This window comes from Trichoderma virens, assembly GCF_000170995.1.
Source record: "Trichoderma virens Gv29-8 chromosome Unknown TRIVIscaffold_5, whole genome shotgun sequence".
In the NCBI taxonomy this organism is placed as follows: Eukaryota; Fungi; Ascomycota; class Sordariomycetes; order Hypocreales; family Hypocreaceae; genus Trichoderma; species Trichoderma virens.
Window position 1 is genome coordinate 2,224,189 of NW_014013744.1, and position 27,384 is coordinate 2,251,572.

The 27,384-nt window shown below is 51.1% G+C and overlaps 10 protein-coding genes across 10 annotated transcripts; 5 read left to right on the forward strand and 5 right to left on the reverse strand.

The window, feature by feature from the left end:
• Positions 1 to 475: 475 nt before the first annotated feature.
• On the forward strand, positions 476 to 2,769 carry TRIVIDRAFT_89381 (uncharacterized protein; the record flags this gene model as incomplete). Its single annotated transcript, XM_014102617.1, has 3 exons — positions 476 to 664; positions 726 to 1,446; positions 1,534 to 2,769. 3 exons carry the CDS (start codon positions 476 to 478, stop codon positions 1,932 to 1,934), a joined length of 1,311 nt encoding a protein of 436 aa, XP_013958092.1.
• TRIVIDRAFT_230370 (uncharacterized protein) lies at positions 2,042 to 2,835 on the reverse strand (the record flags this gene model as incomplete). Its single annotated transcript, XM_014102618.1, has 2 exons — positions 2,042 to 2,733; positions 2,799 to 2,835. The coding sequence occupies 2 exons, from the start codon at positions 2,833 to 2,835 to the stop codon at positions 2,138 to 2,140; spliced, it is 633 nt and encodes a 210-aa protein (XP_013958093.1).
• A 430-nt stretch (positions 2,836 to 3,265) lies between these two features.
• Positions 3,266 to 5,991, forward strand: TRIVIDRAFT_190792 (uncharacterized protein; the record flags this gene model as incomplete). Its single annotated transcript, XM_014102619.1, has 4 exons — positions 3,266 to 3,337; positions 3,457 to 4,476; positions 4,531 to 5,812; positions 5,867 to 5,991. The coding sequence occupies 4 exons, from the start codon at positions 3,266 to 3,268 to the stop codon at positions 5,989 to 5,991; spliced, it is 2,499 nt and encodes an 832-aa protein (XP_013958094.1).
• A 418-nt stretch (positions 5,992 to 6,409) lies between these two features.
• On the reverse strand, positions 6,410 to 6,813 carry TRIVIDRAFT_147084 (uncharacterized protein; the record flags this gene model as incomplete). Its single annotated transcript, XM_014102620.1, has 2 exons — positions 6,410 to 6,532; positions 6,622 to 6,813. 2 exons carry the CDS (start codon positions 6,811 to 6,813, stop codon positions 6,410 to 6,412), a joined length of 315 nt encoding a protein of 104 aa, XP_013958095.1.
• A 616-nt stretch (positions 6,814 to 7,429) lies between these two features.
• Positions 7,430 to 11,298, forward strand: TRIVIDRAFT_58015 (uncharacterized protein; the record flags this gene model as incomplete). Its single annotated transcript, XM_014102621.1, has 4 exons — positions 7,430 to 7,684; positions 7,745 to 9,299; positions 9,362 to 9,692; positions 9,795 to 11,298. 4 exons carry the CDS (start codon positions 7,430 to 7,432, stop codon positions 11,296 to 11,298), a joined length of 3,645 nt encoding a protein of 1,214 aa, XP_013958096.1.
• Positions 11,299 to 13,189: 1,891 nt separating this feature from the next.
• TRIVIDRAFT_58016 (uncharacterized protein) lies at positions 13,190 to 15,135 on the forward strand (the record flags this gene model as incomplete). Its single annotated transcript, XM_014102622.1, has 5 exons — positions 13,190 to 13,378; positions 13,496 to 13,681; positions 13,746 to 13,797; positions 13,866 to 14,378; positions 14,462 to 15,135. The coding sequence occupies 5 exons, from the start codon at positions 13,190 to 13,192 to the stop codon at positions 15,133 to 15,135; spliced, it is 1,614 nt and encodes a 537-aa protein (XP_013958097.1).
• A 183-nt stretch (positions 15,136 to 15,318) lies between these two features.
• TRIVIDRAFT_6153 (uncharacterized protein) lies at positions 15,319 to 16,395 on the reverse strand (the record flags this gene model as incomplete). The annotated part of the gene is made up of 1 exon (XM_014101938.2): positions 15,319 to 16,395. A coding segment is annotated over one exon (1,077 nt), but the record flags the coding sequence as incomplete, so codon positions are not given.
• Positions 16,396 to 17,364: 969 nt separating this feature from the next.
• TRIVIDRAFT_45460 (uncharacterized protein) lies at positions 17,365 to 18,842 on the forward strand (the record flags this gene model as incomplete). The annotated part of the gene is made up of 3 exons (XM_014102623.1): positions 17,365 to 17,574; positions 17,732 to 17,822; positions 17,881 to 18,842. 3 exons carry the CDS (start codon positions 17,365 to 17,367, stop codon positions 18,840 to 18,842), a joined length of 1,263 nt encoding a protein of 420 aa, XP_013958098.1.
• Positions 18,843 to 19,379: 537 nt separating this feature from the next.
• On the reverse strand, positions 19,380 to 22,857 carry TRIVIDRAFT_112874 (uncharacterized protein; the record flags this gene model as incomplete). The annotated part of the gene is made up of 3 exons (XM_014102624.2): positions 19,380 to 21,058; positions 21,131 to 22,468; positions 22,587 to 22,857. The coding sequence occupies 3 exons, from the start codon at positions 22,855 to 22,857 to the stop codon at positions 19,380 to 19,382; spliced, it is 3,288 nt and encodes a 1,095-aa protein (XP_013958099.1).
• Positions 22,858 to 25,723: 2,866 nt separating this feature from the next.
• TRIVIDRAFT_67545 (uncharacterized protein) lies at positions 25,724 to 26,599 on the reverse strand (the record flags this gene model as incomplete). The annotated part of the gene is made up of 1 exon (XM_014102625.1): positions 25,724 to 26,599. One exon carries the CDS (start codon positions 26,597 to 26,599, stop codon positions 25,724 to 25,726), a length of 876 nt encoding a protein of 291 aa, XP_013958100.1.
• Between the last annotated feature and the right edge of the window lie 785 nt (positions 26,600 to 27,384).

The following is a 27,384-nucleotide window of genomic DNA, read 5'->3' on the forward strand; positions in this document are numbered from 1 at the left end:
CTCTCATCACTGCCTCCCTTTGTAGCGTACGTTTATGTAAGAGATAGTTAGGTATGTAACGCACAAGCAGATAGCCGCTAAATTGATAAAGGCTACATCCACTATATACGGTGACTTGATGGAAGGTATAGTAATCAACTTTCGCAATAGAAGATACCGTGAAATTCATAGGAGATTGTTTAGTAGAAAAGGTTTCATCCTGACACTGATCTCGAGACTTTACAGGGTAGGCATGCAAACATGGTCCCATGATGCACGCACTGGCGACTCACGTGATTGCAATGCACTCCCCGCCAGCCCCCCTCTACCGCATCCGTTAGCTTCGCGAACCAGTGCCAGCAGCTGCTGACTTCCATGATTATCCCTTGAAACCAGCTTCTGAGGCTCGTACTGGAAGCTCAACAAGGACAGCAGAATCAAGGCTCCTTGCTTAGTCCTCCGCGCCTCAACCGAGGCCGGTACTTACTCAGACATCATGGATCTCGCATATGACCATATTCAAGAGGAAGCCTACATCAAGAATACCGACGAGCCTGGAGAGAGTTCGAAGCAGGAAGATGCACAAACTTCCCTAAACAGCGACATCCAGGAAGCTTACAAGGCATTCTCGGCGAGTCCGTGGGGCGCCAAGATCGGAGGCTTCTTTGGAAATGTAATCAAGCAGGTATGACAACCAGGCTGCCGCCGTATCACCGCCATTCGTGGCTGAGGCTCATTTGGTGTAGGGCGAATCCGTCTACACTCAAGCTTCCAAGGAGATTGCAGAGGTCGGGGAAGATGCACAGAAGGGATTTACCAGTCTGCGAGAAACTATCGCAAATCGAACCCGCTCGCTTTCCCTTACCACCATCATCCCCGACTTGTCCAACGCCGACGCCGACGATAGCCAGAGGACCCCGACCAATGCAACGACTCCAGCGGCTGGAGATGGCACCTCCACCCAAGACTCCGAAACTGTGCTGTCACGCCTAAGAACCGAGGCCGCAAAGCGCTTGAAGGACTTGCAGCAAGCCGAGGATGCCGCCGACGAAGCTCTACTCAGATTCGGAAGCAATATTCGGGACTTTTTACGAGATGCGATTAGCGTCGCGCCTCCGGATGAATCATCCGAGGGTAGCCAAGTCATGTTTGAGAGCAAGGATGCTCAAGGAAAGAGAGTGATCCATACTTCAAGATTCGAGGCACAGCTGCACGTCATCCACACGTCGCCGGAGAGCTTCACCAAGGACCCGTCTGCCACGGAATACGAACAATGGACCAAAGGTTTTGATATTGACAAGCAGACGGATGAAATCAGCGGCGACCTGGCAAAATACCCCGAATTGCGAGCGACTATGGAGAAGCTAGTTCCTGACCAAATTCCTTATGCCGACTTCTGGAAGAGATACTATTTCTTGCGCCATGGCATTGAGACCGCTGAGTCACGACGACGGGATCTTCTCAAAGGTAACATACTAATCTGATGATGCTATTTTTGCTTCATTATCCTGATTCTATCTATAAATCTTTTGTGGCTGACACGCTCTTTTCTAGCTGCGTCTACGGAAGATGAGGTTGGCTGGGATGATGACTCGGAGGAGGAAGAGGAAGAGGAAGAGGAAGAGGATGACTCCGAGGACGACTCGGAGGAGGACGAAAAGTCAACAAAGCCCACTCCTGCTGAGAAATCCGCCACTCCCGATGCCAAGGGAAAGAAGCCCGACTCTATTGCTTCATCAACCACGATCCAGGCCAAAGACACAAAGCCCGATGAGTCCAGGAAATCCAATGATGAAAAGTCCGAGGCGGAAACTGATGCTAGCTATGATGTTGTTGGAGCGGCCTCGGGAAAAACGAGCCAGCTACCTAGTCAGACACCAAACAGCCCAAAGGAGCCCAAGAAAAAAGGGGAGAACGGCAGTGACGAGGATGACAGTGACGAGGATTGGGAGTAATTTTGCACCACGTTTACTCTGTGCGTCTTCGGGTATAATTTGTTTCTTAGAGCTTGGGCAGTTTGGCGTTTGGAATTGCTATCGCCTCTTCAGCAAGTCGAGTCGTCGCAGCGGCGTGTATTTTGTGTTTTGGATTATGCCGATTTGGATGCTCCCCCACAGCGATAGCTTGCTCCCCCCATGTTTTCTGTGCTATTCAAGGTTTACCTCTTCTTCTTGGTGACCTTGATGAAGCCGTCCTCGTCAATCTCAGGAGCAGGCTTTTCCTTGGGGACGGGTGCCAGAGGTGGCGCCTCGTCCATGTCCACATCGCCTTCGTTGTCCTCATCGTCCTCGCCACTGTCGCCAGACTCCCAGTCGGTATCCTGGTCCTGGTCCTCGGCTTGCTTGAACATCTGATCCACCTTGGTGCCCTTGCGATTCGCGAACCGCTCGCTCAGCTTCTTGACCTCGTCATTGAATTCGCCGATGGCGCATTCGGATCTCGCTTTGACAATGGATCTAGCAACATCCAAAGCAGAATCGTCGTCGATGTTGACCTCAAACTCGTCGATCATTACTTGTAGCAGCACCGTCTCGACATCTTCCATATCTGGCTCCTCAGCGGCGCTGGTCTTTGCAGTCTCTCCGGGCTGCGCATCGGCAAATTCTGAAAACAGATCGACGACGGCACCTGCAAACCAGTCCCGTTTGTCTGCAGAGTCGGGTCCTCCCCAGTTATTCTGCACCGCGAGGGTCAGGGCCGGCCATAGGTGCAGGGCGCATGCCACTGCTTGTTCGAAGTTGGACTGTCGGAGTGCTGTAGTATGCAGAGTTAATATACCAATGTCCCATGACCTGATTCTTGTGTTTGTTCCCACTTACCCGCCGGCGGCAACTGAGCTGTCTCTGTAGACGCCATGATGCTGATGCTGGGTTTGAATGTATTAAGCGGGGATATGGAGGGGCTCAAATTCAAACGGCCATAAGTCTGCACAAAATTTTTGGTGTTTTTTTTTCCTTCCCGCCCACGAGTTCTGTGCTGGATTGGCCGTGCACGGACCACTAGCATGACGCTGAACAAGCTTTGTAGGCTAGTACTAATACAGTAATACTCTTTTCCCAACCGACATTCGAGGATTGGGAGCCAAGATCATCCCTTACAATATAAGGCATGACATCATGGGGGCCCCTGATGCCAATCTCAAGATGCTCTGACCTGTTGCCCTTTTATGCGGGTGTCTCGGTGTTCGTATTTTCCCGTCTCTTAATTAGACCGTGTCCCTTTCAGACTCTCTATAAATTAGCGATCCGCACGTATCGATGGAATCTGGAGGGCAAACGAGATCGCTATGAACAGGCTTAACACGACGTCGGTCTCATTGGCCGTTACGCCGACGGTTGTAACCACCTTGTTTTCACATGTATGTAAAAAGTCAATTGCGAAGGCGTTTGCTTTCAAAGACTGGAAGGGATCGTTTCTTATTTCCCCTCCATCAGTCCAGTTTGCTAACTCGCGCTCTGCTGGGGCGGAATCTTGTAGTACCTGAATAAGAAGAGCTTGAAAGAGCACCCGACCACGCATCTGTCGTACGACGAGGGACTACATCTCATTCGGTCGTTCCTCGAATATGCCTCGCAGCACACTGTCGAAGAGATCCAGGGATTCACGGCTCAATGGGTCCCGCACCCGCAATGGGTCAAGCTTGAAAGCGTCACGATTCCTGACGAGCACCTCCGCCGAGCAGCAGAATTGATAGAGGGAGAGCTGGGGCCTGATGGCATCCGTCAGATTGGCGGCAGGAAATGGTGGCACTGGCGAGGACCGAAAGGCCCGTTGGAGGCTGAGTGGATCGAGATGCGGGCGGATGCCAATGAGCGGAAAAAGAACAACGAACCACTGCGTCGTGTGATGCTTTACATACACGGGGGTGCGTATTATTTCGGGAGTGTCGACGAACATCGCTACCAGATGCAACGACACGCGAGAAAACTAAAAGCTAGAGTCTTTGCACCGCGGTACCGTCTGGCTCCTCAATTCCCATTCCCATGTGGCCTTCAGGACTGTTTGGCAGCTTATTTATATCTGCTTACAACGCAAGACCCAAGCACGATTATCTTTGCTGGAGACTCGGCAGGTGGTGGCATGGTGACGTCCATGCTATGCCTTCTTCGAGACCAAGGAATTCCATTGCCCGCCGGGGGCATCCTTATTAGTCCTTGGGTTGACTTGACGCACTCGTTTCCAAGCCTTGGCCTTGAGACGCCGCTGGATTATATACCACAGTCAGGCTTTCACCACAAGCCATCAAGGGCATGGCCGCCGCCCAATGATGATGATGTGAATATGCTCCACGCAGAGGCGGAGAAGCGCAAGAAGGGCGATAAGAAAGGGGCTCCGTCTACGGCTGAACTAGAGCAGAAACAACAGGATCCCGTGGTTCCGGCAAGTGATGGCGAAGCAGGTGTTCATATTGACAGCAGTGGCCTTTACACCGAGACGGAAAAATTTCTAACCGTTACAATCGATGGGGAGCTGATTACCATGAAGGACCAAATTCAAGTGAGTACAACTAATTTACCAACTCGGATGGAATTGGGGTCTAACGTCTGCTAGATGTATACAACGAATGCTCTTCTATCACACCCACTGGTGAGCCCTGTCAAGCAGCCAACGCTTGGTGGGCTGCCGCCTCTTCTGATTACTGTCGGAGGCGGCGAGCTTCTTCGTGACGAGCAGATTTACTTGGCCCACAAGTGTGCCAACCCGACAAAATACGCACCGCCGGACGCAGACTTGACGGACCACGGAAGGGAATTGCTTGCCAAGTACAAGCCTACTTATGTGCAACTTCAAGTGTGGGACGATCTATGCCACGTTGCCCCGACTCTCAGCTTTACAAGCCCGGCCAAGTACATGTACAGATCGATTGCGCAGTTTGGAGCCTGGGCCCTAGCGCGTGCGCAGAACAGAGACATTGAGATTATGGATGACGATGCGATTTCGGTCATTACTAGCTCTGGCTCTGATACGGAAGCTGGGGGCCAGGTAGAACAAGATCTGAATAAAGATAAACAAACAGCGGACGACTCAACGCCTGCAGAGGTTGGAAGAGCAGGAGATCCACTTCCGCCATTCAAGAATTACATGATTCGACAGCGAATAGCCCGGAATGGCGCCATTTTGCCTCTTCCTCGGGAGGAAGAGCTGCCTGGATGCACCATGAAGCCCGAGGAAATTGGAGTTATTAAAGAAGGTCCTGTGAGGAAGTGGCTGGAAACCAAGCGCACATGGGACCACAAATACGCCAGCGCAAGGGCCAAAACGCATAAAAAGATTATCAAGGAAATGGTTGAGGGGTATAAAGATTTTGGCGTGGATGAGCGTCCGCCGCCAACTGCACTGGCTGGGCGAATACCCGTGGGTGCCGAGTTGCAATCAGGGAAGAGAAGGAGGAGTTTTGGCCTAGCCATCTGGTCCCTCTGGGGATCAAAACACGACGAGATGACGGTAGAAAGGGAGCAGAAAGCTAATTACGAGCCCGAGATGCAGGCCGTTACTCCAGATCTGAGTAATGGCGTCTCGTCACCCTCTGGAGCCAACAAGCCTGGGCATAGCCGCAGACCTTCTCATCAGCGGATTGTGCGAGATGAGCATCAAACCGGCAGCGAAGAGACGGAAGGGGAAACTGCTGTTGAGCAGTTGATTGCCATGCGCCGGGAGCAGGAGGCGGCTCACGATGGCCTCCTCAGCCCGGATTATTCTCCTGAAACGGGCGTCGCCGGAAAGAGGCCATTCCTTGACGGCATTGCCTTGCCGTTTAGCATTAGAAATGACGCGGAGACAGCGAGCATGATTACGCTAAATTCAACAATGACGCCTGGATCTCGGCCAATGAGTCCTTCGCCTGGATCGGGACTTCTTGGCGTGACGGATTCAAAGGGAGACCTAGACGAAGAGAAGCCTTCTGCAAATGGTGTGGATGAGGACAATGAGAAAGTAGAGGTGCAGCGTCGGGCCATTGAGACATTTTCGACAGCTAAAGAGGAGTTACCACAGGTCAAGGTAGAGATGTGAAAGAGATGGGAGGTAATATACAAAGGCTCGGTGTGGCTATGAAGGATTTCATCAACGTTTGGAAATAATGGGAGAAGAACGAAGACAGGAAAACCAGCAAGCAAGCATATAACTAGCGATATCCTATCCACATCAATGGTGGCGCATTTATTTAGTTGAATTTAAATTCGAATTTCTTTTTGCTTTCTCTCTTGTATGTTGTATGTTTAGATACCGTAGTTTAATCATACAATCCCATGATGGTATCTTTTTTTCTCTCCCCATTCACCGTTTGACTCCATCATGCATGGTGGTGGTACAATATTCGTAGGGTGTATATATACAACTCCAGCAGAATACCCTTGACTTCTGCTGTGGGTTTATTCGTAGATGTGCTCTTCTTTCTTCGTCTCTTTATCGTATGATCCGTAGAGAACACTTAGTCAACACCGTTGTATCGCTTCCATTGCTCGACGTAAAAGTAAGGATCCTGAGGACCCTTATTCAGGCCCTTGTAATCACCAGGCTCTGAGCGAACTTCTCTGCTCACGAAGGGAGTGAGCTAAACAAACCACAAGGTTAGCTACCATCCATCTTGCTCTTTCTGCCGCCACCAATTGTCCGCCTCTGCACCCCGATTTTGTTTCCTACCTTGGACTCGCTGAGATTCTGGGGCACGACGTATGTGCGGACTTTGCTCCATTCGACAATGTATCCTCCGTACTTGGTGTGGCGACCCATGGCTCCCGTTCGGTTGCCCTTGTAGAAGCCGCGGCCGACATCCTTGGTTGTGAGCTTGAGGTGGCGGTACTTGCCCACGCTGAGGATTTGCGTAGGTCTCATGTTTGCGGGAGGAGGCGAGGAGTCGTGAATTCGAGATGCGAAATTGCACCGCTAGGCGGCTTGGGATTTGGTGGTTTTCGTGGCGGGAGATGTTGCGCTCTGGTAGGTGGTTTCGCATCATTCCATTGCCATCATGAATTTTTGGGTAGAGGGTGCGCTTGCTCGGCATCCGGCGTTCTTCCGGCGCCGGTCGTTTGTGCCGCCCAATAACTGGAGCTCTACCGTTGCCGCTAATAGCAGGTCGACATACAGAGCGGCGTCCCCTTCTGAGCTTCAATTCTGATGCCTGTGAGATAGTGCCGATTCATCGAGGTGCTGCGAGTCAAAATGCACTGTCGATTGACAATTTAGTCGCAATTTTTTGTATATTTCTTTATAATTTTTTTCCGTCAGCGTTTGCTTGAGAAAGCCCCAGACATCCCCGTCTTCAAGGCTGTAAGGTGGGCTGCTTTACGCCGCAACGAGGGGCAGCTTTTGCGACCTGTATTGAGTGATGCTAACGCTGCTCCACCACCTCTAAGCAAGTGAATCAGTTGCGCAATCCGACTTGAATGCGAAGCTCCTCGGCACGAACCAGACGCTTGGCCTATGTCTTCTCGACGCCGACTTAATCACCATGGATGGCTACCCTTTGGGAAGCCTCGATCATAATGTGCCGCTGATTGTGGTGTCGGGGTTGAGGTCCGATCCGCCAGAGCAGCCTCCCAAGGCCAAGGGCCAGGTGCTTCTTCGGTCTGATCTGCCGCCTCTCGATGGAAACGAAGCGACCTTCTTGGAATCGTACTTTGAGGAAGTGGACGAGCGCGGGAAGTCATGGACGGCGGTTACGAGGGAAGAGCACTACAGGGTTCGCGTCAAGACCGTCGGTAGGGTAAGACGAGTTTGCATGGGACCTAAGCCGGTTGCGCAGCGCATTTCTGATTGAATATAGTCTCTTGTACTTCCATCCCGACGAGCAACGCTGCCTGAGACCATCGAACCGTTGACAACCCCCCCGATTCTACACTCGCCCTTCTCGCCGCTTAGTCCTTCGTCGGCTCTGTACCCTGATGGATTGATGAATGCGCAGTGGATCAAGAAGCACCAGGAAGAGATACCCAGCATATTCGTGTGCTTCTATACTTTGATTAGCGATCCAAAGATTGCCGTGCAACAAGACAATCGGTTAAAGTCTGCTCTTAATGGTATGAGGGCGACTTTGGTGGAATCGGGATACAAGACACGCCTGGTCGTTATCATCCTCGGCGATGAGCTGGCCAGGACCAATTTGACTGCTGAAATTATACAAGACCGACTGGAGGGTGTTCGAAGGGGAACAGGTCTGGACCCTAAATCGATTTTCTATATCCCTCCACAGGAATCGACGTCGGAATTGAGGAGGGTGATGGATAGTATTCTCGCTCTACTGTATAACACGGCCATCGAGTATTATCGAGATCTTGGGAGACATGCTAGGAAGAAGAGATCCCGAGGAATTGTCCCCCAGCCGACGTTACCGCCTACTTCTGGAACATCGCAAACATTGTCGCTGCCGGATTGGAATTTCCGCTATGATTTCAAGTCTGCTATTTTTGCCGAGTTTCGCCAAGAGATTGACGCGGCGATTCGATCTTTTGAGCAAGCGTATGAGATCTTGCTTGGCCAAGACGTGCTTGATATCATCCCTAGCTGGAGCCCTCGCTGGAATGAGGCGCGGCTTCTGGCAGACATCATATCTATTCGCTGTTTGCGGCTGCATCTGTGGATGGGACAAACGAGCCTGGCAGTTAGGAGATGGCAGACTCACCGCGACCGCATCAGCGACTTTGTTGACCGCCGAGGAAGAGGGACCAACAATTATGGCTGGCAAGCCTGGGAAGCCCGGTGGGCAATGGTGATGGCCAACATGATTGAGCTGGTCGAAGTTCCAGGCTTCGGGCCTTCAACCATGACCATCTTCCTTCAGCCGGAGAAAGCTCTTTTTGGAGAGCGACTGCAGCCCTGGGAACTATTGCATCACACAGGCTACTGGTATCGGATAGCTGCGCGCCACCTTGGAGCTCGAAGATCATTGGCCCATAGGATACCTGACGATGATAGAGGAGCACCGGACGCTTCGCCCGCGTCGAGGGTGGCGAGCAAGGCCATCCGCTACGATACATACATGTGTCCCCCACCTCACGAAGAGTACCCGTTGAGCGGAAATGGAGTCAATCACGCACAGCTAATGATAGACTGTCTTCTCAACGCAAGGGGGCAGTTTCAAGCGCGGAAGCAGCACCGAATTGCGGCAGAGATATCTCTAGAGTGCGCAAGAGAGATGGCGACACTGGGGAGCTGGAACGAAGTGTTGGCGATGCTTAGACCACTGTGGGAAGATAAATCCTTTCGCTCGGAGTGGTGGTTAGACATCTCTGAAGATATCCTATGGGTAATGAGGCGGGCGGCGGCGGAGACTGGGCGGGCAGACATTGTGGTCGCAATTGACTGGGAACTAATGAATGAACGTAGGTTTCATCTGATGACGTTGATATATGTGGTTGGCGCTGGGCTAATGCTTGATATTCAGGGTTTACTCGAAGACAAAACTGGCACTATGACCTTGCCAAGTCATTAGATGGCGTATCATTGACATCCAAGCCATTCATTACCATCTCCGATGACTTGGCTTCATCATTTATCTCGGCATCTTTTGCTTTCCGTACTAAGGAGGGCCGGGCTGGTGAGACATGCTTGGCTCAGCTGTCACTGAAGTCTGAGGCGCTTCAAGTAGCTGCGCCAGTTACTTTGTCTTCGATCCGGGTCGAGTTCGAGGGACACCTGAAACCGATCACGCTTGTACACGACTCTGACTTGCCGACAAATTCTTCTAAAGAGCCTGTCTCTGTAACCGCCGTAGCGTTGACAGAGCAGCTTGGAGGAGATGCCAAGGAAAATGATGAAAGTGAAAAGGAGGAAAAAGATGGCGAAGGCGAAGATGAAGATAAGGCCAAGGACGAAAGCGAAACCAAAGACGAAGAGGATGAAAAGGAGGGTCAACTGACTGGCAAATGCAATATTACGCTTAGACCCGGCCACAGACAGGTTTTGGAGATGAACATACCCTTGCGAGAACCGGGACAGGCGTCGGCATCTCGTGTGATTTTGACTTACAAAACCGAAACTTTTGAGTTGGATTACACACTATCGCTGTCAGATTTAGGCAAAGTTACAGGATGGTTCGTTCGAGGCGCGGCAAAACCACGACTGTCGAGACCCGACGGACACATTTTACACATACAACCACGGCCTCCCAAGATGAAGCTGAGGCTGGTAGAGCCTCTCGGCCAGTTCTACGCCAATGAGCCGATACCCCTGAAGATTGGCCTACACAACGAAGAGGACGACTCAGCTAATGTGAAACTGGACATTCGCATTGTTGGAAAGATCATTCCTCGATTCCGGGTGGACGCTGGTGAACACAAACGAGAGGTAGATGCTGCTGAAGAAGAGTCGCAAGTGACGGGGCTCGCTCTCGGCAATATAGGCAGCTCTTCGTCGTTGGAGTTGTCGATTCATCTCGACCCTGCGCCAGCCCCTACAGTGTACGAAATACAGATCCGAGCTGATTACCACTTGGAATCTGACGCAGCAACCCCGATCGTCCAAGTGTTGCCCATTCACCTAAATGTGGTGAACGCATTTGAAGCAAATTATGATTTGATGCCGCGGCTTCATCCGGATCCCTGGCCAAGCCTATTCGACTACGAGGACCTACAAGATGTGTCTGACGGCGATGTGATCCAGGCCAGGGGTCTTGCCCAGCAATGGTGTCTAGTCTGTCACTATGCATCATTCGCCACAGAGGATTTGGATGTAGTTGGTCTGGATATGGTGGTTACGGCTGTGACGCCTGGCGGACGGTGCCGGGTTGTCAGCCAACCCGAGCTCTCTGCAGATGGCATGATTGTGGCTCCCAAGACGATGTATGAAGCTCGATTTGGTCTGGTGGCGCAGAAGGTTACGTTGGATGATAGGCATCCGGTCGCGATTGACTTGGCATTTGTAGTCCGCTGGCGACGACGACGACAAGTGGCAGATGGCGAGAGCAACGCAATCAATGCCACGACGATGACGGTAGGGCAGTACATGGTGCTTGGAACAGAGCCTAGAGTGTTGGCATCAGTACTTCACAGCTCACAAGAGCAGTCTGGTCTGGTGCGACTCGATATCACGATTGAAAATCCGTCCAGCCATTTCCTGACATTTGGACTGGCGATGGAGCCAAGCGATGCATTCGCCTTCTCTGGATCGAAGCAGACGACGGTGCACCTACTCCCTATGTCAAGACGTACAAAGACATACCGCCTGCTGCCACTTACACGAGGTGTCTACATACGGCCGGGCTTGGTAGTGAGAGACAAGTATTTCCAGAAGGTGCTGAGAGTAATTCCGACGGAGGGGATGAAGATTGACAAGGACGGGTTGCTGGTATGGATTCCTCCAGCGCCAGAAGCTGAAGAGTAGTCGGAGGGATGGGTACCCGAGGAACACGCAAATGATTTACAATGTAATTCGTTTAGACTAGATAGGGGATATGATTTCACGCCATCTGACTCCAAAATTCCCCTCCCCCTTTGTCTGAGAGTAGATGCATGAAGCTTGCGCCCGTAGGCTGGACTTTGGCGCTTCACGAACAGGCTAGAGGAAATAACCGTGACGTGGTGAAGAGGTGTATCAGAAATAGACACCCGATATCTTGGCCCCTTGCAATCCTTGGGATTTGGCTCGCACAACCAGTGATTTGCGAAGTGGTTGGGCACGGACAATGCCAAGTTCTTTTCGTCCAATCTGATGCCGACACCCGGGACTCACAGAAGGCCGAGAGGGTGCCTGAGATCTAGATTGGGAGGTTGGGCTAAGCTTCTCGGGTGGGTATGCGTCCTTGTAAGAATGTGGATTCAGGTCTAGCGGGTTTACGAAGCTTGAGTGAGGATCGATGTGTGTGTACGCGTATGTATGGGTTTGGAAGGATCTTGGCATGTGAAGTTGCGGCTCGACTTGTATTGATGCCTCTTTTTTGATGTTACACTTGTACTGCCACGTTCTTTAAGAGGAAGTGAAGTGATGCTTTGCTGTTACACCAAGAGACTCAACACCAACTATTTCATATCGTGTTGTTTTTTGAACACCGAAAATAACCGTCCTCCTTACTGTAACAAAGACCCCCTCCGCCTCCTCCACATCGACGGCAGCTAAATTATTTCCCTTCGCACCATCCCCCCAGCAAATCTCTCGATCCTCGGACATCGGTCAAGCTCCAAGTCCGGGTCTTACCTTGCTTTTCCAGGGTCAGCTGGCTCTTTAGGGCGACTAGGCCGCTTCAGGAGGCATTCGCCCTTGAGTCATGGGCAGGATTCTGGGACTAAAAAAGATGTAAGTTGGGTGATTGGCTCTTCCTACGAGGCGGTACGAAAGGTTAAAAACAATAACGCCCATAATAAAAAAATCCTTCTTGGCCTTTAATTTCCGTGCATGGAGGATTTCAGGAGTGGAGTTTTTTCTTATTGTGTTTTTCTTCTTAGAGGTTCTGGTTTGGAGGAGATGCTCCTTGTATCGTGAGGAGATTCGCCACGTCTTTTTGCATCCTCCCTTGCCATCCTTTGTGGGGTTATTTGGCTGCGGTGGATGGATTTTTCCGGATTTAAGATCTACGCTTGATAAAATCCCTTACTTGATTGTACTCGTACTAATTTGCCGGCAATGGCTGCATTTGGTGTCATGGGTTTGAGTCATTCCCGATGGCCGAGAAGGGTTTGTCTCGGGGCGGGTCAGCAGCGATGGGGGGTTAGAAAGATGATACGATGATTTGTCCAGGGGGCGTGTGTGATGATGTGATGTGATGTGCGGTATAAGGCTGAAAAGGTGTACCACATTCTTGATTCTTATTTACTTGATACCCGTCCTCTTTTGCATCTTGCATTGGTCGGCGGCAGTCGAAAGACCAGGGAAGTAAAACGACACAAGACAGAACAAGCATAGCGAAAAGGCAGCCGATCGAGAGGTTGCAGCGCTAGCAGTGTCGGTTTTCAGCCTAGGTTTCTCGCCAGGCTTCAGCTATTGTTGGAGGACCCCAACGCCAAATTAAAACTTCGGTTAGATCAGAGGGAGAAAAAAAAAAAAAAACCGTGACGAAAGACAGCTTCGTTTTTTCCTTCTTCCGTCTTTCCTCCCCCCCAAGACATAATCCCATTGTTTCATATACAAAAAGGGGGAAACCATGGCTTCAACATCGCCAACTCCGCGTCTTTCATCAGACAAAACAGAGCGCGGGTCGCTGCCGCCGCCTACGAGTCACGACGATGTCGAAAAGGAAATTGCCGTTTCGGGAGAGGACGCGGTAAAGGATGGAGGCGTCATGCTGGAGGATGTCACCAAGACTGCAACGACGGCGACGGATCCCGCAGCCAGCTATCCCAAGGGCCTGAAGCTCGTCTCCATCATCTTTGCCTTGTGCATGGCTATTTTCCTGGTTGCTCTGGATCAGACTATTATTGCGCCTGCGCTGGGAACAATCACTGCGAGGTTCCAGAGTGTGAAGGACATTGTGAGTGTTGCCCCCTTTCGCTTTTCTTCTTGTGCTTGCGTCTTTGAGATGTCCCATCAAATGGCCTTTGCATTTTGTGTAGGAAGTAACAGGGATAAAACTAACCTATTGAATCAGGGCTGGTATGGTTCTTCCTATCTTCTCACAACCACGGCCCTGCAGCCAATGTATGGTGCCATATACAAGTACTTCAACGTCAAGTGGACCTACCTTGCCGCCATCTTCATCTTTGAGATTGGCAGTTTGCTCTCGGCTGTGGCGCCATCATCCAAGGCACTTATTGTTGGACGAGCTATTGCAGGAGTAAGTTGTTTCTCAGAAACATACATTCATAGCTTAATATCAAGGTGCTAACTGAGACGGACAGATTGGAACGGCGGGCTTATTCTCTGGCTCCATTGTCATCATCTCTCTATCTAGTATGACCCTCAAACTCCTCCCCATCATTAATAAACTAGCATCTTGCTAAACTTGATTGTTTCTGTAGTGCCTCTTGAAAAGCGTTCCCTTGCCTTTGGTCTCATCGGCGGCATGTGGGGAATCGCCTCCGTCGCCGGCCCTCTTCTCGGTGGTGCCTTTACCGAAAACGTCTCCTGGAGATGGTGCTTCTACATCAATCTCCCCATCGGTGGCCTCGCCATGCTCATCGTTGTCCTCATCCTGAATGTCAACCGCAACTCGGAAGATACGCTCAACATGACCGTCTTGTCCCGTATCCTCGAGATCGATATCCTGGGCACGGCCATCTTCATTCCCGCCATTGTGTGTCTCCTGTTGGCTCTGCAGTGGGGCGGTTCGGAATACGCTTGGAACGATTCAAAGATCATTGGCCTCTTTGTCGGCTTCGGTCTCATGATTGGCATCTTCATTGGAATCCAGTTCTGGAAGGGCGACAAGGGAACTCTTCCGCCGCGCCTGTTCAAGGACCGCAATGTGCTCCCTGCCATGTTCTTCAGTCTCTTTTTCGGATCTGGTTTCTTCCCCCTTATCTATTATCTTTGTGAGTGGCCTCTCCGCAACGTCCATGATTGCGATCCAAGCAACTGGTTGCTCATTCTGAGTATGTGCTAACCGAGTCAACAGCTCTCTACTTCCAAGCTATCCAAGGCGTCAGCGCCGTCACGGCCGGTATCAAGATCTTGCCCCTGCTCCTTTCTACTGTGCTCACCTCTATCATCTCGGGTGGCCTCATCTCCGTCATTGGTTACTACAACTACGTCATCATTCCATGCATGATTCTATATACCGTCGGAACGGGTATGCTTACGACTCTTGACGTCCACAGTCCTCTCAAGGAGTGGTTTGGTTACCAGGTCATTGCCGGGTTGGGTATCGGAGCTGGCTTTCAGATTTCTGTTTTGGTTGTGCAGACCGTCCTCACTCAGGATTGGGTCCCTATCGGCACTGCCTGTGTCCAGTTTTTCCAGGTCCTGGGAGGCGCAGTCTTTGTTGCCGTTGCCCAGACCCTCTTCCAAAACGGACTCATCGACCAGCTTGAAAAGGACAACATTGGAATCAACCCTCAGATCTTCATCAACAGCGGTGCTTCTGAGATCAAATCCGTGCTTACCAGCATCCACCGTCTAGATGCTTTCGATGCCGTCCTAAATGCATACATGCTAGGATTACGCCACACCTACTACATTTCCGTTGCATGTGCCGGATGCGCATTCTTGTCCTGTGTAGCATTGGAATGGAGATCCGTCAAGAAGGGCGTGGACGGTAAGAAGAGCGAGATGGCGCCGGCCATTGTATAATTACTTTGTTGAAATTACCACTCCGCTCTCCTGACTCATTATTTTCGAGCTTTGTATTTTTCTATACCCATGGAATTTGGACATGTACAGACAGTACCATATACTTTGAGCTGCATAGTGTAATTAATTAGGAATCATATATAGATCCTTGGCAAATACTAATAGAAGCATGAAAGACTCACATTATTGTGTATCCTCGGGTGGCTGGTCCCACGACCTTTGACTGGCCCTCTTTCGTGTGGTTGCTCCCACATCTCGCCCGACAAAGTGAATAACCCAATCTTTGACAAGCCTCGTCTTCTCCCGCTGAGGATGCTTCGCGGCCGCTCGCTTGGTGATGTCTTTATTATGATAGTACCCACCACCTTCGTTCCGCCATAGGAGGCTCACTCGAGTCAGGTTCTTGCGTAGACTTTGGCCATACACCTTTCCGCGGAAGACGTGTAGTGCCACATTTTCCATCAACACAACATCCTGCCGGCGTAGTTTGCTCACTTGGCTAGTTGTGACCTGGTCGCTGGATAGCCAAAAGGTTACCCCAAAGCCTGACTTGGTCTCATCGCCGACCAGAACCTCGACCAGAGATAAAGTTGTGCCCCAACGCGTTGTGACAGTTCGCGGTTGGGCGATAGAGATGACTGCAACGATCAAATTCAGTGTCACTGTTTGGGGGCTCAAAGCGATGATGCGGGCCGCTGAAGGAACGTCTTCCAAGTCTGAGAGATGCGAAGGCACAGGTGTTGGCAGTGGGCGGGCGGACTCTTGTAGGGAAGCATTGTTTGAAGAATTTGTGGTGAACGATATCGTGGTGTCCTCAGTTGTGTTTATGCTGAAACTGCCCAGCTGACTGGATGGTATCAAGTTGTGAGCGACCAGCGACTCCTCAACAAACTGCGTAAGCAGCGCACCTCCATCTTCAGCACCGCCAAAAGACAGGGTGTCATCTCCAGGAAAAGCATCCGCCGTGGTGAAGAAGTCACGGTGGGCTTGAAAGGAGACGTCTAGGATGCTGTGGTTTTGGCTCAGGCCGGTGTGAAGAGGACGCCGGTTGAGCGGCACAGACCGCCAAACGGCGTGTGGTTGTGATGCAATTTCAACGCCTGAGTTTGGGTCTGTACTCGTATGTTTCTGTAGGTGGTCTTTGCTATCAAGTGGGCCAAGTAAGATGTGGAATGCCTCCTCGAAACTGTTGAGAGTGCAGGATTGATGATTCACGGAGTTTGGAGACGGGGCTCCGGCGAAGAGGATGATGCTCGGTGCTGGTGTTGGTGCTGGTGCAGGCATATCTGTGGTGTATTTCGATGATGAAGATACAGCAAAGAACTGATGTTGCACCCTGCCCTTTGTATTCGTCTTGTGTGAACCAGATTCAGAGGAGGTTATCTCTCACTGCAAAGCTGTTGCACCAACCAGCCGCCTCCACAAAAGACCCCTGTCATGCCCCAGATTCAGGAAGCATGTGGCCATGTACATGTAACCTGTACTCCGTACACCTGGACGGTTTGTACTATTGATTGCTTGCTGCTCTAGAAGATGTTGATGCAAGAGAGATGCGATTCGTTAGGCATTGGTGTGAGGCATCTCATAAAGGGGGGAGTATCTATGTACTTGTAGATGTCAAAAAGGTTCAGTTCATTGAACAAAAACTCCGCTTCACGTGTCCCTTAAACCCCGTTATTACCTAAGACACTTCCCCGTACTGACAACAGAAGCTGAAGCCACTGCGTATTACACTAGTCAGCACCTAAATGGGCATCAGCCGCAGCCATAACGCCACTAATTGGGGTTCAGATTCGCTGTCGGCGTGTTTGTAGGCGCCCGGCGATTCAGGAACCGGCAAGCCCAATAGTCTTGCCGAGGCTCAGTCTCCGCCTGAACCCCAGGAAACCCAGCCATGCCGAGCAGAGCCCATGAGGAGCATCTTGCATTGCGGCTTGCAGTTTGCTTTAAGGAATGGAGCTGTTGCTATCTCGGACAATCCTCTTCACAAAGTCAGCTTGCTAAGATTCAGCGATAAACTTGCAGATCCTGGCTGAGTTGGCGACGTATAGACCAAGTATTGTGGCAACTCTTCGTCTACCGGAATAGCCCAACGCGATACAAACAGCCTCTCCCCCCTTTCTCGTTGCTGATACAAATAGCACAGCCGCCATCAGGACCCCTCTTCATTTGTCCTGTTATAGCTAGAATCTAATCCCCGTATATACACCCGTATAGATCGACATCAGAATGGCTTCCTCGTCACCCTCATCCTCCGTCTTTGACATCCGCGAGCATACCATCCAGGCGTCGCACATTCGGGAATACCCGCGCGCAACGGCGGTCTCACAGGACGAACCGCTTCTGCTTCACGTCAAGCAATACACGCCCAAAAACGGTGGTCCTCCGCGCAAAGGTGACATTACCATTGTGGGTGCGCACGCAAATGGCTTTCCAAAGGTAGGTACACGTCTTATCCAGCCTGGAGATGATGTGATCAACGGTGCTAATTAGACATAGGAACTCTATGAACCTCTCTACGAGGAATTCTTGAAAGAGCTGGAAAAGCAGGGTCTTCGATTGCGTGCCATCTGGATCGCTGATACTGCTCACCAAGGCCAGAGTGGCGTCCTCAATGTCGCGAACCTGGGCAATGATCGTACGGCTCTCTCTCTCTGTCTTTCTCACATCTCATCTCATCTCACATGGTTCCATCTCATTCATTTCATCCTGCAATAAACACCGCATACTAACCTGCGAATACAGCCAACTGGCTCGACTATTCCCGTGACATCCTCCACCTCATCAACACCTTCCGCATGCCCCGGCCCATCATCGCCATGGGCCACTCCTTTGGCGCAAACGCCCTCACAAACGTCGCCCTCATGCACCCGCGCCTCTTCACCGGAATGGTCATGCTCGACCCCGTTATTGCTCGCTTCACATCCCCCAAACCGCTCCCCAGCTCGCCACAAACGTACTATGGGCCCGCGTCCCTCAGTGCTACGCGCCGCGACACCTGGCCTTCGCGTGCTGCCGCCGCCGCCTCGTTCCGCTCTAAGCCCTTCTATCAGGCCTGGGATCCACGAGTGCTTGATCTCTTCATCCGCTATGGCCTGCGCGAGGTCCCATCTACCTCCAATTCTCAGCAGGACGAATCCCAAACCCCTGTTCGTCTCACCACAACCAAGCACCAAGAAGTCTTCACCTTTGTCCGACCCATCTGGCCCGCCCTCGATCCAGTCAGCAAACTCATCACCCACAAATCTCGCGCCCCCGATAGCGACCTCGACCCAGAGACTCCTACTCAATTCCCCTTCTACCGCTCCGAGGGGAACAACACTGTAGCCCGTCTCCCCAATATCCGCCCCCCAGTCCTCTACATCTTCGGCGCTAAAAGCAACGTCTCTCCTGCTCATCTAATCCGCGAGAAGCTCGAAAAGACGGGTACCGGCGTCGGCGGCAGTGGAGGCGCCAAAGCCGGCCGCGTAAAGGGGGTCACGCACCCTGAGAGTGGTCACCTCGTTCCCCTAGAGGAGCCCGTGTTCTGCGCAAAGGCTGCCGCCGAATGGACCAAGACGGAGATGGACAAGTGGTGGGAGGAGGAGAAAGAGTATGAAGAATGGGCGAAGAAGCCTTTGGAAGAGAAGGCGACGGTAGACGACGAGTTTATGAAGCGCCTTGGAGCACCGAATCGTAAGAGCGACAAGACGAAAGCGAATTTGTAGACATTAGAGTAGACATGTTTTTGCCTCACCCCTTTGCTGAGATTTTTTTTGTGTGCGTGGCGTGTTATCAGCATATATATGTTCATTCAGTTACCGATGCTGTTTAATTTCTCTTTCTTCTTTCCAATGTACAAGCTATGCATTTTAGATGGACAGCTCTACAAATAACTGGAGTTGCCATTGAGAGTTGCATATCCACTAGAAATGGCGTGCTGAATACAGATATTCGATATACACCTTGGTGCTATCCCCTTTAATGACATGCTTGCCTTTCATTTACCCATAAAAGCTGCTTTACCACGATGAAATGCAATGCTCACATCTTGTAGCATGTCATCTACTTACAACTAAGATGCTTCATTACCCAACTAGCATTCATAAGGATATCCGACACTCAGTTAGATGCCGCTTTTAAAACCATGCTTGCATTCAAATTCTATCAAAAGGCTGCCGTACAAAAAAATTCGCTGTGTCATGGGCTTACCAAGAACAATCTCTGCTTAACCCAAATTTGCCCATCACACTCACCCTCCTCGCTTAGATATAATACATACTGTCCCTGAGATTGTCATGAACCTGTCTCCCCGCTGTGGCTCCTCCAGCTCCTGATACAGTCGAAACACTCTCCGCGTCGTCACCCGGCCCATAATGCTCGGGTCGGTGTGCGCGAGCCCGTTCGCAGACAATGTCTGCATAATACGCTGGCGGACAGATGCTGACGGCCTTGGTGGCGCGGCCAAAGAGGTAGCACAGCTCGTGCGTCAGCCGCTCCAATTCGTCGGCGGCCTTGTCACCGAATTTTGAGCGGAAGATCTCGTCAAGAAGGACAGTGTAGTGCGCTGGCCGAGCGGTGCCCTGGAGCGCCTCATGGGCCGTCATGAAGAAGTCCCAGTACCTAGCCTGGGTCACGCCTCGATCCACAACCGTTCCATTGATGGTGTTGCCGGACTTGGACATGTCGTCTGCTGAAGTAGGGTAAAAACGAGTCTGGTGCCGCTTCACCGCGACCAAAATTGTGAGCTTTGGCTGAGGCTGATTGGCGGGATACTTCTTCAGACAGGCTTCTCTGATAATCGGGAGCTCCTTGTCGAGCACCTGAGAAAATTGACCCTCAGAGACGCCATCTCGGTAGATGACAATGTTTTCAGGGTAACGGTTCCCACTGTGTCTGCTCCAGGTACCCAGCCGTGTCATGAATGCATCCAGTAGCTTATCGCTAAGCATTTCTTGCTTTGGAGGTTGCTCCCACGCTATGGCAGGCCACTGGGCGAGGTCTTTATCGATGCTGGATACAAACCCTGCCAGACTGGGGGCCTCGTAGCCCTTCTTCTGCTGGGCCATGTTCGTAGGGTGAGTTACGTCGTAGCCCACAATCATGGCTTTGCCATCACTCAGAATGCCAAAGTCGTCTCGCAGCTTGTGGTTGGTACCGCCAGCTTTCAGATTGATCTTGAGCCCAACGTTGGCAAAATAGGCTGGGTTTGCTTTTGAAAACTGTGCAGACACCAAGCAGCTCGTATGGATTCCGTACGTACAGTCGCCCAGTGTCTTGATCTTGCTATATAGGCCGGTAGAATCCTTTTCGGGCAGAACCATGACGCAGAGCTGGATGTCATTCTTCTTCAACCACTCAAAGAAACTTACGATTTGTTCGGGATCGACCACAGGATTGATCGGATCAATTGGGGTTTTGTTGATGGCAATGCCCATGGCGACCAGCCACTCTCCGAAACTTAGCACCACCGATTTGTCGACCATTTTCCTGGTCTGATGACTTGCCATGAGATTGACCCAGGACCAGCGCTCAAACTTCTTGCCTGGCTTGACGACTTTGACTGATCTCATGTTCCACGAGCCCTTTGACGGAGCCACATCGGCTCTTTTGCCGTTAGAAATATAGCTCACAACTGGCGCGTTAAGGATTCTTCCATCTACAGTCAGCATCCTCTTGTCGACAGAGAGGCCAAATCTGCCTAGTGAGTCGTCGTCGTCAAGATCGAGAGCTTGACGGCTGGCTGCGCTAATCGACAGGGCATTGGAATATGGCGACCGGCATGCAAATTCCAGCATTGCCGTTGTCTCTTCCATGGTTAGAGTGGCTCTGATTGCCTGTCCTGGCTGGATCTCCACCAGCTCGGCCGGAATGTATGTTGGCTTTTGGTCAGAACCCATGTCGAGCAACGGATAATCCGCCAATGTAATGCCATATGCTTTGACTCATGTTAGCTCTAACTTTTGAAAACAAACGAACGTCGAAAGCAGGTAGGAGAAGGGGAGGGAATGCTTACACTCGAGGTAGTGGTCAAAGACTGTGATGTAGCGACCACCTTTATCGCCATCCCTCCAAAACTGGACATTCTTTGGTCCCGCAAATTCCCAATCACGGTCGAACCTTGGCGGATTGGCCATCCTATGTGATTTGCGGGAGCCGTCTGAAGATGCCAGGCTTAGTATAGCCTTGGATCGACGAATACGTTTGCCATCGATGATCATAGTTCTCCAGGCGCGCGCCTTGGGCAAGAATTTAGCAAAGGCCTTGAGCTTCTTCGTGGCTTGATAGTCCCTCCGTGGAACGGCCCTCAAGCCTAGATTGTCGAATAGAGTCGTCATGGGGCCCGAGATCCTGAAGACACCGTGGGTCACGTTGACGTTTAGCAGGATGCGGCCCGTTCCTAGACGGGTGGATTGAAAGTACCCGCGGGCTGCCGTCAGAGCACGCCAATTATGGGTGAGCCTCTCGATAACCTTGTCATCACCAAAGGGGAAGAAACGGTGTGACCCAATGGTAGCGGTTTTGTCAAAATCGCTCCTTGGCTTGTGGCCCAAAATGGTATTGAGCGCATCGACGGCTTCGGGGAAGCGTGGGAAGGCGACCTCTCCATTGGCAACCGGCTCATCAGCCAAGGACGTCAAATACGACTTCATGCTGCCAACATCAATCTCATGGGGGCCATGAAACTGAACAGAATACGTTTCCATGAATTCGTCGCCCTCACTTTTGGCCATCTGGATGATCATGGGGTTCTCAACCAAGTTGATTTCCTTGAGCGTGATGAGCTGGCTCTTGAACTCCGAGGCAGCAACAAAACTCTTGTCTTGCTCCAAGAGCTTTGCAAGTGTTGCCTTGATAACGAGGAACAGGTCCCTCCCCCGGACATCTCTGGTCTGCTCGCCTTCCTCAGGCCCCTCTGTTTCGCGAGTTGGCTTTGAGGAAGCTTTGCCACCTCGTTTGGACGCCTTCTTTGGGGCTGCCGGCTTGTTGACCTTCTGTTTAACCTCCAGTGTATACTTGAAGAAGACATCACGGGTGACATTGACTTTGAAATAATTTGCCCAAAGAATGACACGTCTGCCTTGTGAGCCAAAAGCTGGTCTGGCGGGGAGATGTTCGTTCATTGGGGGCGCGGGCTTGCCGCCAACATTGCCGCCGCCTCTCTTTTTCCCTTTGACGCTCATGCTGCCCATCTGAGAGGTAAGGGAAGCAAGGGAGGCGGATTGTCGTGCGACAATCTGTGTTTCGAGTTGAGCGACTTCTGCATCGGGAATTGGAATCACATCACCGTAACTAATAGACAGGTTAGACAGAAGCTGATATTGATGCTGAGACGAAGACTTACCCGAAAGCCCTGGAAATGCCAGGAGAGGCCTGGCGTCGTCCACCCCGACCTCGGTCGCCGCCTCCGCCGCCTCTTCGGACGCCGCTGAAGCTACCATGATAGCCACCGCGATCTCCCCCTCTGCCACGGCCGCCGTAGTCTCCACGATCTCCCCCTCTACCACGACCTCCACCGTAGTCACCACGATCTCCTCCTCTACCACGGCTGCCACCATAGTCTCCGCGATCATAGCCTCCTCGTCCGCGGCCACCGCCCCGATCACTGCTACCACCTCGGTCACCACCGCCTCGACCCCGGCCCCGATCACCGCCACGGCCGCCCCGATCACCTCCCCTTCCTCGATCACCACCCCAACCACGGTCACCACCGCGATTCCCACGGTTGCCTCTATCAGCCATGAGAGAGCGTGGGGCAGTTTGAAGGACGCCAGATATGAATCAAAGATGGGTATAAGAGGCTGATGATAAAGATGAAGCAAAAGCAAAAGCGCTATCGTAGAAATAAAGCTACTCCCAAGAATGTGATAGTCTGAAGCAAGGGTATAGAGATTCCAGCAAAAAGCAATGTTGTGGGTTGAGCAAAAGGTGGGTTGTGTGAGAAGAAACAAACAAAGAAGAGGAAATGCGGATAAATAGGCCGTGCTAGAAGTATCTCTGAAAGGCAAGAGGGGCGTGCCAAAAACTAATCAATGGGGAACAGCAGCCGGCCAATGCGGAAGGTCGTTAGGCGTAACAGCTGGTAGAAGCTGCGTGAACTGCGCGGCAGCTCTTTCGCCGTGAGTTTGGAAGGGATTTAAGCAAGAGCTGAAGGGTTGAAGTGTGAGGTTTGGGGGCGAGGAATGACGCCAGTCTGGCAGCTCCCCACTGGGCTTTTTGACAGCCCGGCGCTTATCGGATTCTGCGGGGGTTAATACCGAGCAGCTCTAGTTGTCTAGTCAGCCTGGGCTCTGACGGCTCCTAATGCAAGATATCGCATACCTGCAACTCTCTGTTGGTTGTGCTGTTGTGGGAACCGCGAGGATCACGGCACTGTGCGTGTGTAGTACGAGTACTTGTACTTCGTTTATTGCCTTGCACAGAATCTGCCGTTCTGCCGAGATCCAAAAAGCAACTGCTGGCTGTGGTTATATATATGTGTGTACAGTATGCCTACATATATAGACACACACAGAGCTAGATGGATAGCTATGAATGGCAATCGACCGTTGAGATGCAACTGGGAGTACGTGAGTAATACGTTGGTGTAAAGCCTGCAGGATCTCGCGTGTCGCATCTATTATATGTCTGCAGCTAGATGCCCGTCCTCGCTGCTACTGTACACACCCACTCCATCATCAGACGGATAGCAGCAGCCAACAGAATCCTTTTCCTCCCACCCTTGCTCATGTCGGCCTCCCGACATGGGCCTCATTCACTTGGCCGCCTCCCAGGGAGTCACCGCGCATCATTCCCGCTACCGCCAGCACAGGTCGAGGCTGATTCGCTCCCAGAGAGCGAGAGACAGGGCGCCTCTTTTCTGCCTGGCTCGCATCATCGGCCTGCAGCATTCTGCAGCATTCTGTAGCATCCGCAACCAGCTCCGTTGACGGCGATCCAGACACTCAGCCTCACCTTCAACGGCATCTAGACCAAGAAGGGCCTGAGTCCTAAAAATCAACATGCGGCCGTCGGTTGCATCTGCGCTTCACGCCACCTCACGGTGCGTCAGGCCATGACAGCTATTCATGTTGTGCTACTCCTGTTGTCGAGAATCTGACGGTTGCGGCGGCATCATCACGGCGGGCCTCCCGCTTCTGACGCGGCACGCGGACCGCAAACCTGCAGTGGTGGTGAATAAAAATGATGTGTTGTTTTCTCTCCATGAGTAGCTTCCATGGAGATTGGCGGTGTCTGGAGATCGCGGTGACGAGGCGGCCATGTTCTTTCATCACAGCGTTACATGCAAAGCACCTGTAGATATGCAGATGCCAGGTTTCAACTTGGCACTGCGGGGCGCTTCCTCTTTATACATTTGGTGTACGTGTTAATGCCCAGCACTTTGGTGTCTTTACTCATGAGTAGATACGTGCATCAATACCCACCTCAAAGCCAGTGGGTGTCGAGGCTTTTACACGACGCCCACTCGACACCCACCAAATACGGCATGCTCCTTGCATGTCCCCTCGGGAGTTTTCCTCCGAGGCATCGTTCATTCGTGCGTCTATTTACGGCCGTGTTTATCACACTGCGCAAAGCAGTGGTATTCAAGGGTATTGAATCAATTACATACGTAAAATGTATCAGGCCAGAGCATCTACATGCTCTGTATAACGCCCCAAGTCACCACACCGGCTCGTCCTTGAAATGATGCCAATCAGTTCTTGAACGAACAAACTGCATACTAGACGATCACATCCCACACCGAGGGGAAAAAAAAGAAAAAGGAAAAAGAAAAAGACGAGAAAGTAAAAGGAAAAGGCTTAAAGAACGAGCAAAAAAGAAATTCAATTCCGGCGCCGGGAGTCGAACCCGGATCGCCGCGGGACTTTCTAGTGAAAGCGCGGTATGCTAGCCACTACACCACGTCGGATATGCTTGTTTGATGCCTACGAATGGAATAAACTTAACTTATATAAGACTAGCTGGCGCACGGTGAAAGCTTGAAAATGCTACAAGTTTGAGCAAACATGTATACATTTGACGACAAAGCTTTCTCTTAGCGTCACATGTGGCCGTTGATTGTGTCCAGCGTGTCTATTGTTAGGTAAGAATCACCGGTGGCCGGCATTTAACGATGTATCTCGTCTCGCCTTCATGTTCGGGATTCCGAATACCGCCCCTCATTAACATCGTTGCAACTTCACTTCAACCACATGTACATGGGCAAATAAAATAAATGCATATCTTACCGTAGTTCTGTACGGAATGCCTTGGCTTCAAATCATTCAACTTATTATTAGCATATAGACCTTGAGTTTGGGGGATGCGATGTCGAAACAATTGGAGAGCCAGTAGAGCTGGTAGTGTATTGCGTGTGAAAGACACTGATCAACACGTATTATTTACTGTATACTATAAGATAATGCTGCTACTTGGTGATACATGAGTATACATCTCTAGCTATCTCATGTCTAGGTACTGCTATCTATACAACGAAATGTACAGTTTCTGATGCATCCATAAAAGTCTTCATAGAGGAAGATACATATACACCAAAGCATGTAGAAGTTTTCAGTACAAAAGCCAGTGGCAACATATCAAGCATATTCGGGTTTCCCGGGTACATTTATCCTCCGAAGACTTCGCGATATCTCTTGACAAAGTCCTCCACTGTCTCCGGACGGCGTCCAGTAATCCTCTCCACGACGTCGTTTGTCCCATCCATAAGCCCCTTTTCATGCATCGGGACAATACCCTGGACATGCTGAGACAAGTACGGTATGTCCTGGCCCGTCACTTCTCGGACCCATTGCTCCCCGGTGATTTGCTCGTAGCGAATCTCTTTGCCAAGAGTCTTGCTAACAATCTCGGCGATCTCTGGAGGTGTCAGCTCTACGGGTCCGAGGAGTCGATAAGTCTGTCCCACATGAGACCAGGGGTCGGCTAGAATCTCCGTGATAACAGCTCCTTGGTCCTCGCACGAGATCGGGGCAAAGCGGCCTTTCGGACCAAATGGAACCGCATAACGGCCTTGAAGAATGAGCTTTTGCATAACGGTCAACCACTCATTGAAGGCCGTTGGCTGAAGATGAGTCACTGGAATGGGTGCCCAGTCAAAAACCCGTTCCGCAAGCCAGTGATGCATCGCTGAATCACTGGTAGCATCTGGGCGCGATGTCCGCTGCGAGATGTTGAGGATAAACTCAGCCTTGGCTTCTATAGCTGCCATGGAGTAGTTTGCTGTCGCTTCCACGAGGCCGGGTTGCATGGGGTAAACAAAGTAGGCGCGTTTTACTCCTTCAAATGCACGTCGCACAGAGCGGAGATCGAGGTAGTCACCGACGAAGATCTCAGCGCCCAAGTCTGCGAGTTTGCGGGAACGCTCGTCCTCCTTGCGGACCATGGCACGAACAGGATACCTTCTTTCAAGAAGCATCCTGGTAGCAATGCTACCGGTACGGCCTGCGGCACCCGCGATGAGGATCTTTGGCTTGTCTGACATGATTGTTTTCTATCTGGTGATTTAAACTGAAGTAGTATATGCCTTCACCTTTTTGACGTCTGCTGCTCTTGATATATAGAAGTACCAACTGCTACCTCCTAGGAAAAAAGATTCCAAATGATCCTCTGCTGCACGTTGTGAATAGGCTATTTGATCCTACACTGGGGTATCCAAATTGCAGCGTACCAGGGGACCATAAACCCATAAAGAGATGGTGATGCGAATGTACAGGAATCATGAATAATTAGTACGAAGTAGTGCGGTGTATTTGACGAAGGGGAATTCATGTTTCGGAAGTTACCGAACGTGTGCGTTGCACAATACATTCACGGACAACACCAAATGTCGAATACATGAGATTGGAAATATATGAACGGAACGCTGTCCTTCTTCTCCCAGAAAATCGTTCTTGCCTCAGCCATGTTCGCATACTCTTCTTCTTCTAGACTGGCGCGGGATGGAGACAAGTAATCCCAAGAATCCAAACTTTAAGACTGAAATAATTTGCAATTGCTATTCGATACTTTTTCTCATTCAAAGCTTCTTGGAATTTTCACTGCGCTTATTTTCATGTATTGTATTTACTCTATCCTTTTCTCAAACACGTCCGCCTTAAAGAGTTGATGCTCTTACACAGGTAGATGGGCTCGTAGGTAATAGGAAGCCAACCTTTTCGTTTATGGAAAAGGGGAAAATAAAAAAATCAACGAAATAAAAGAATCTGACCCTCTCCTGAGCCATATACATGTTTTACGAATGATTCCAGTTCTTTGATTTCCATGCCT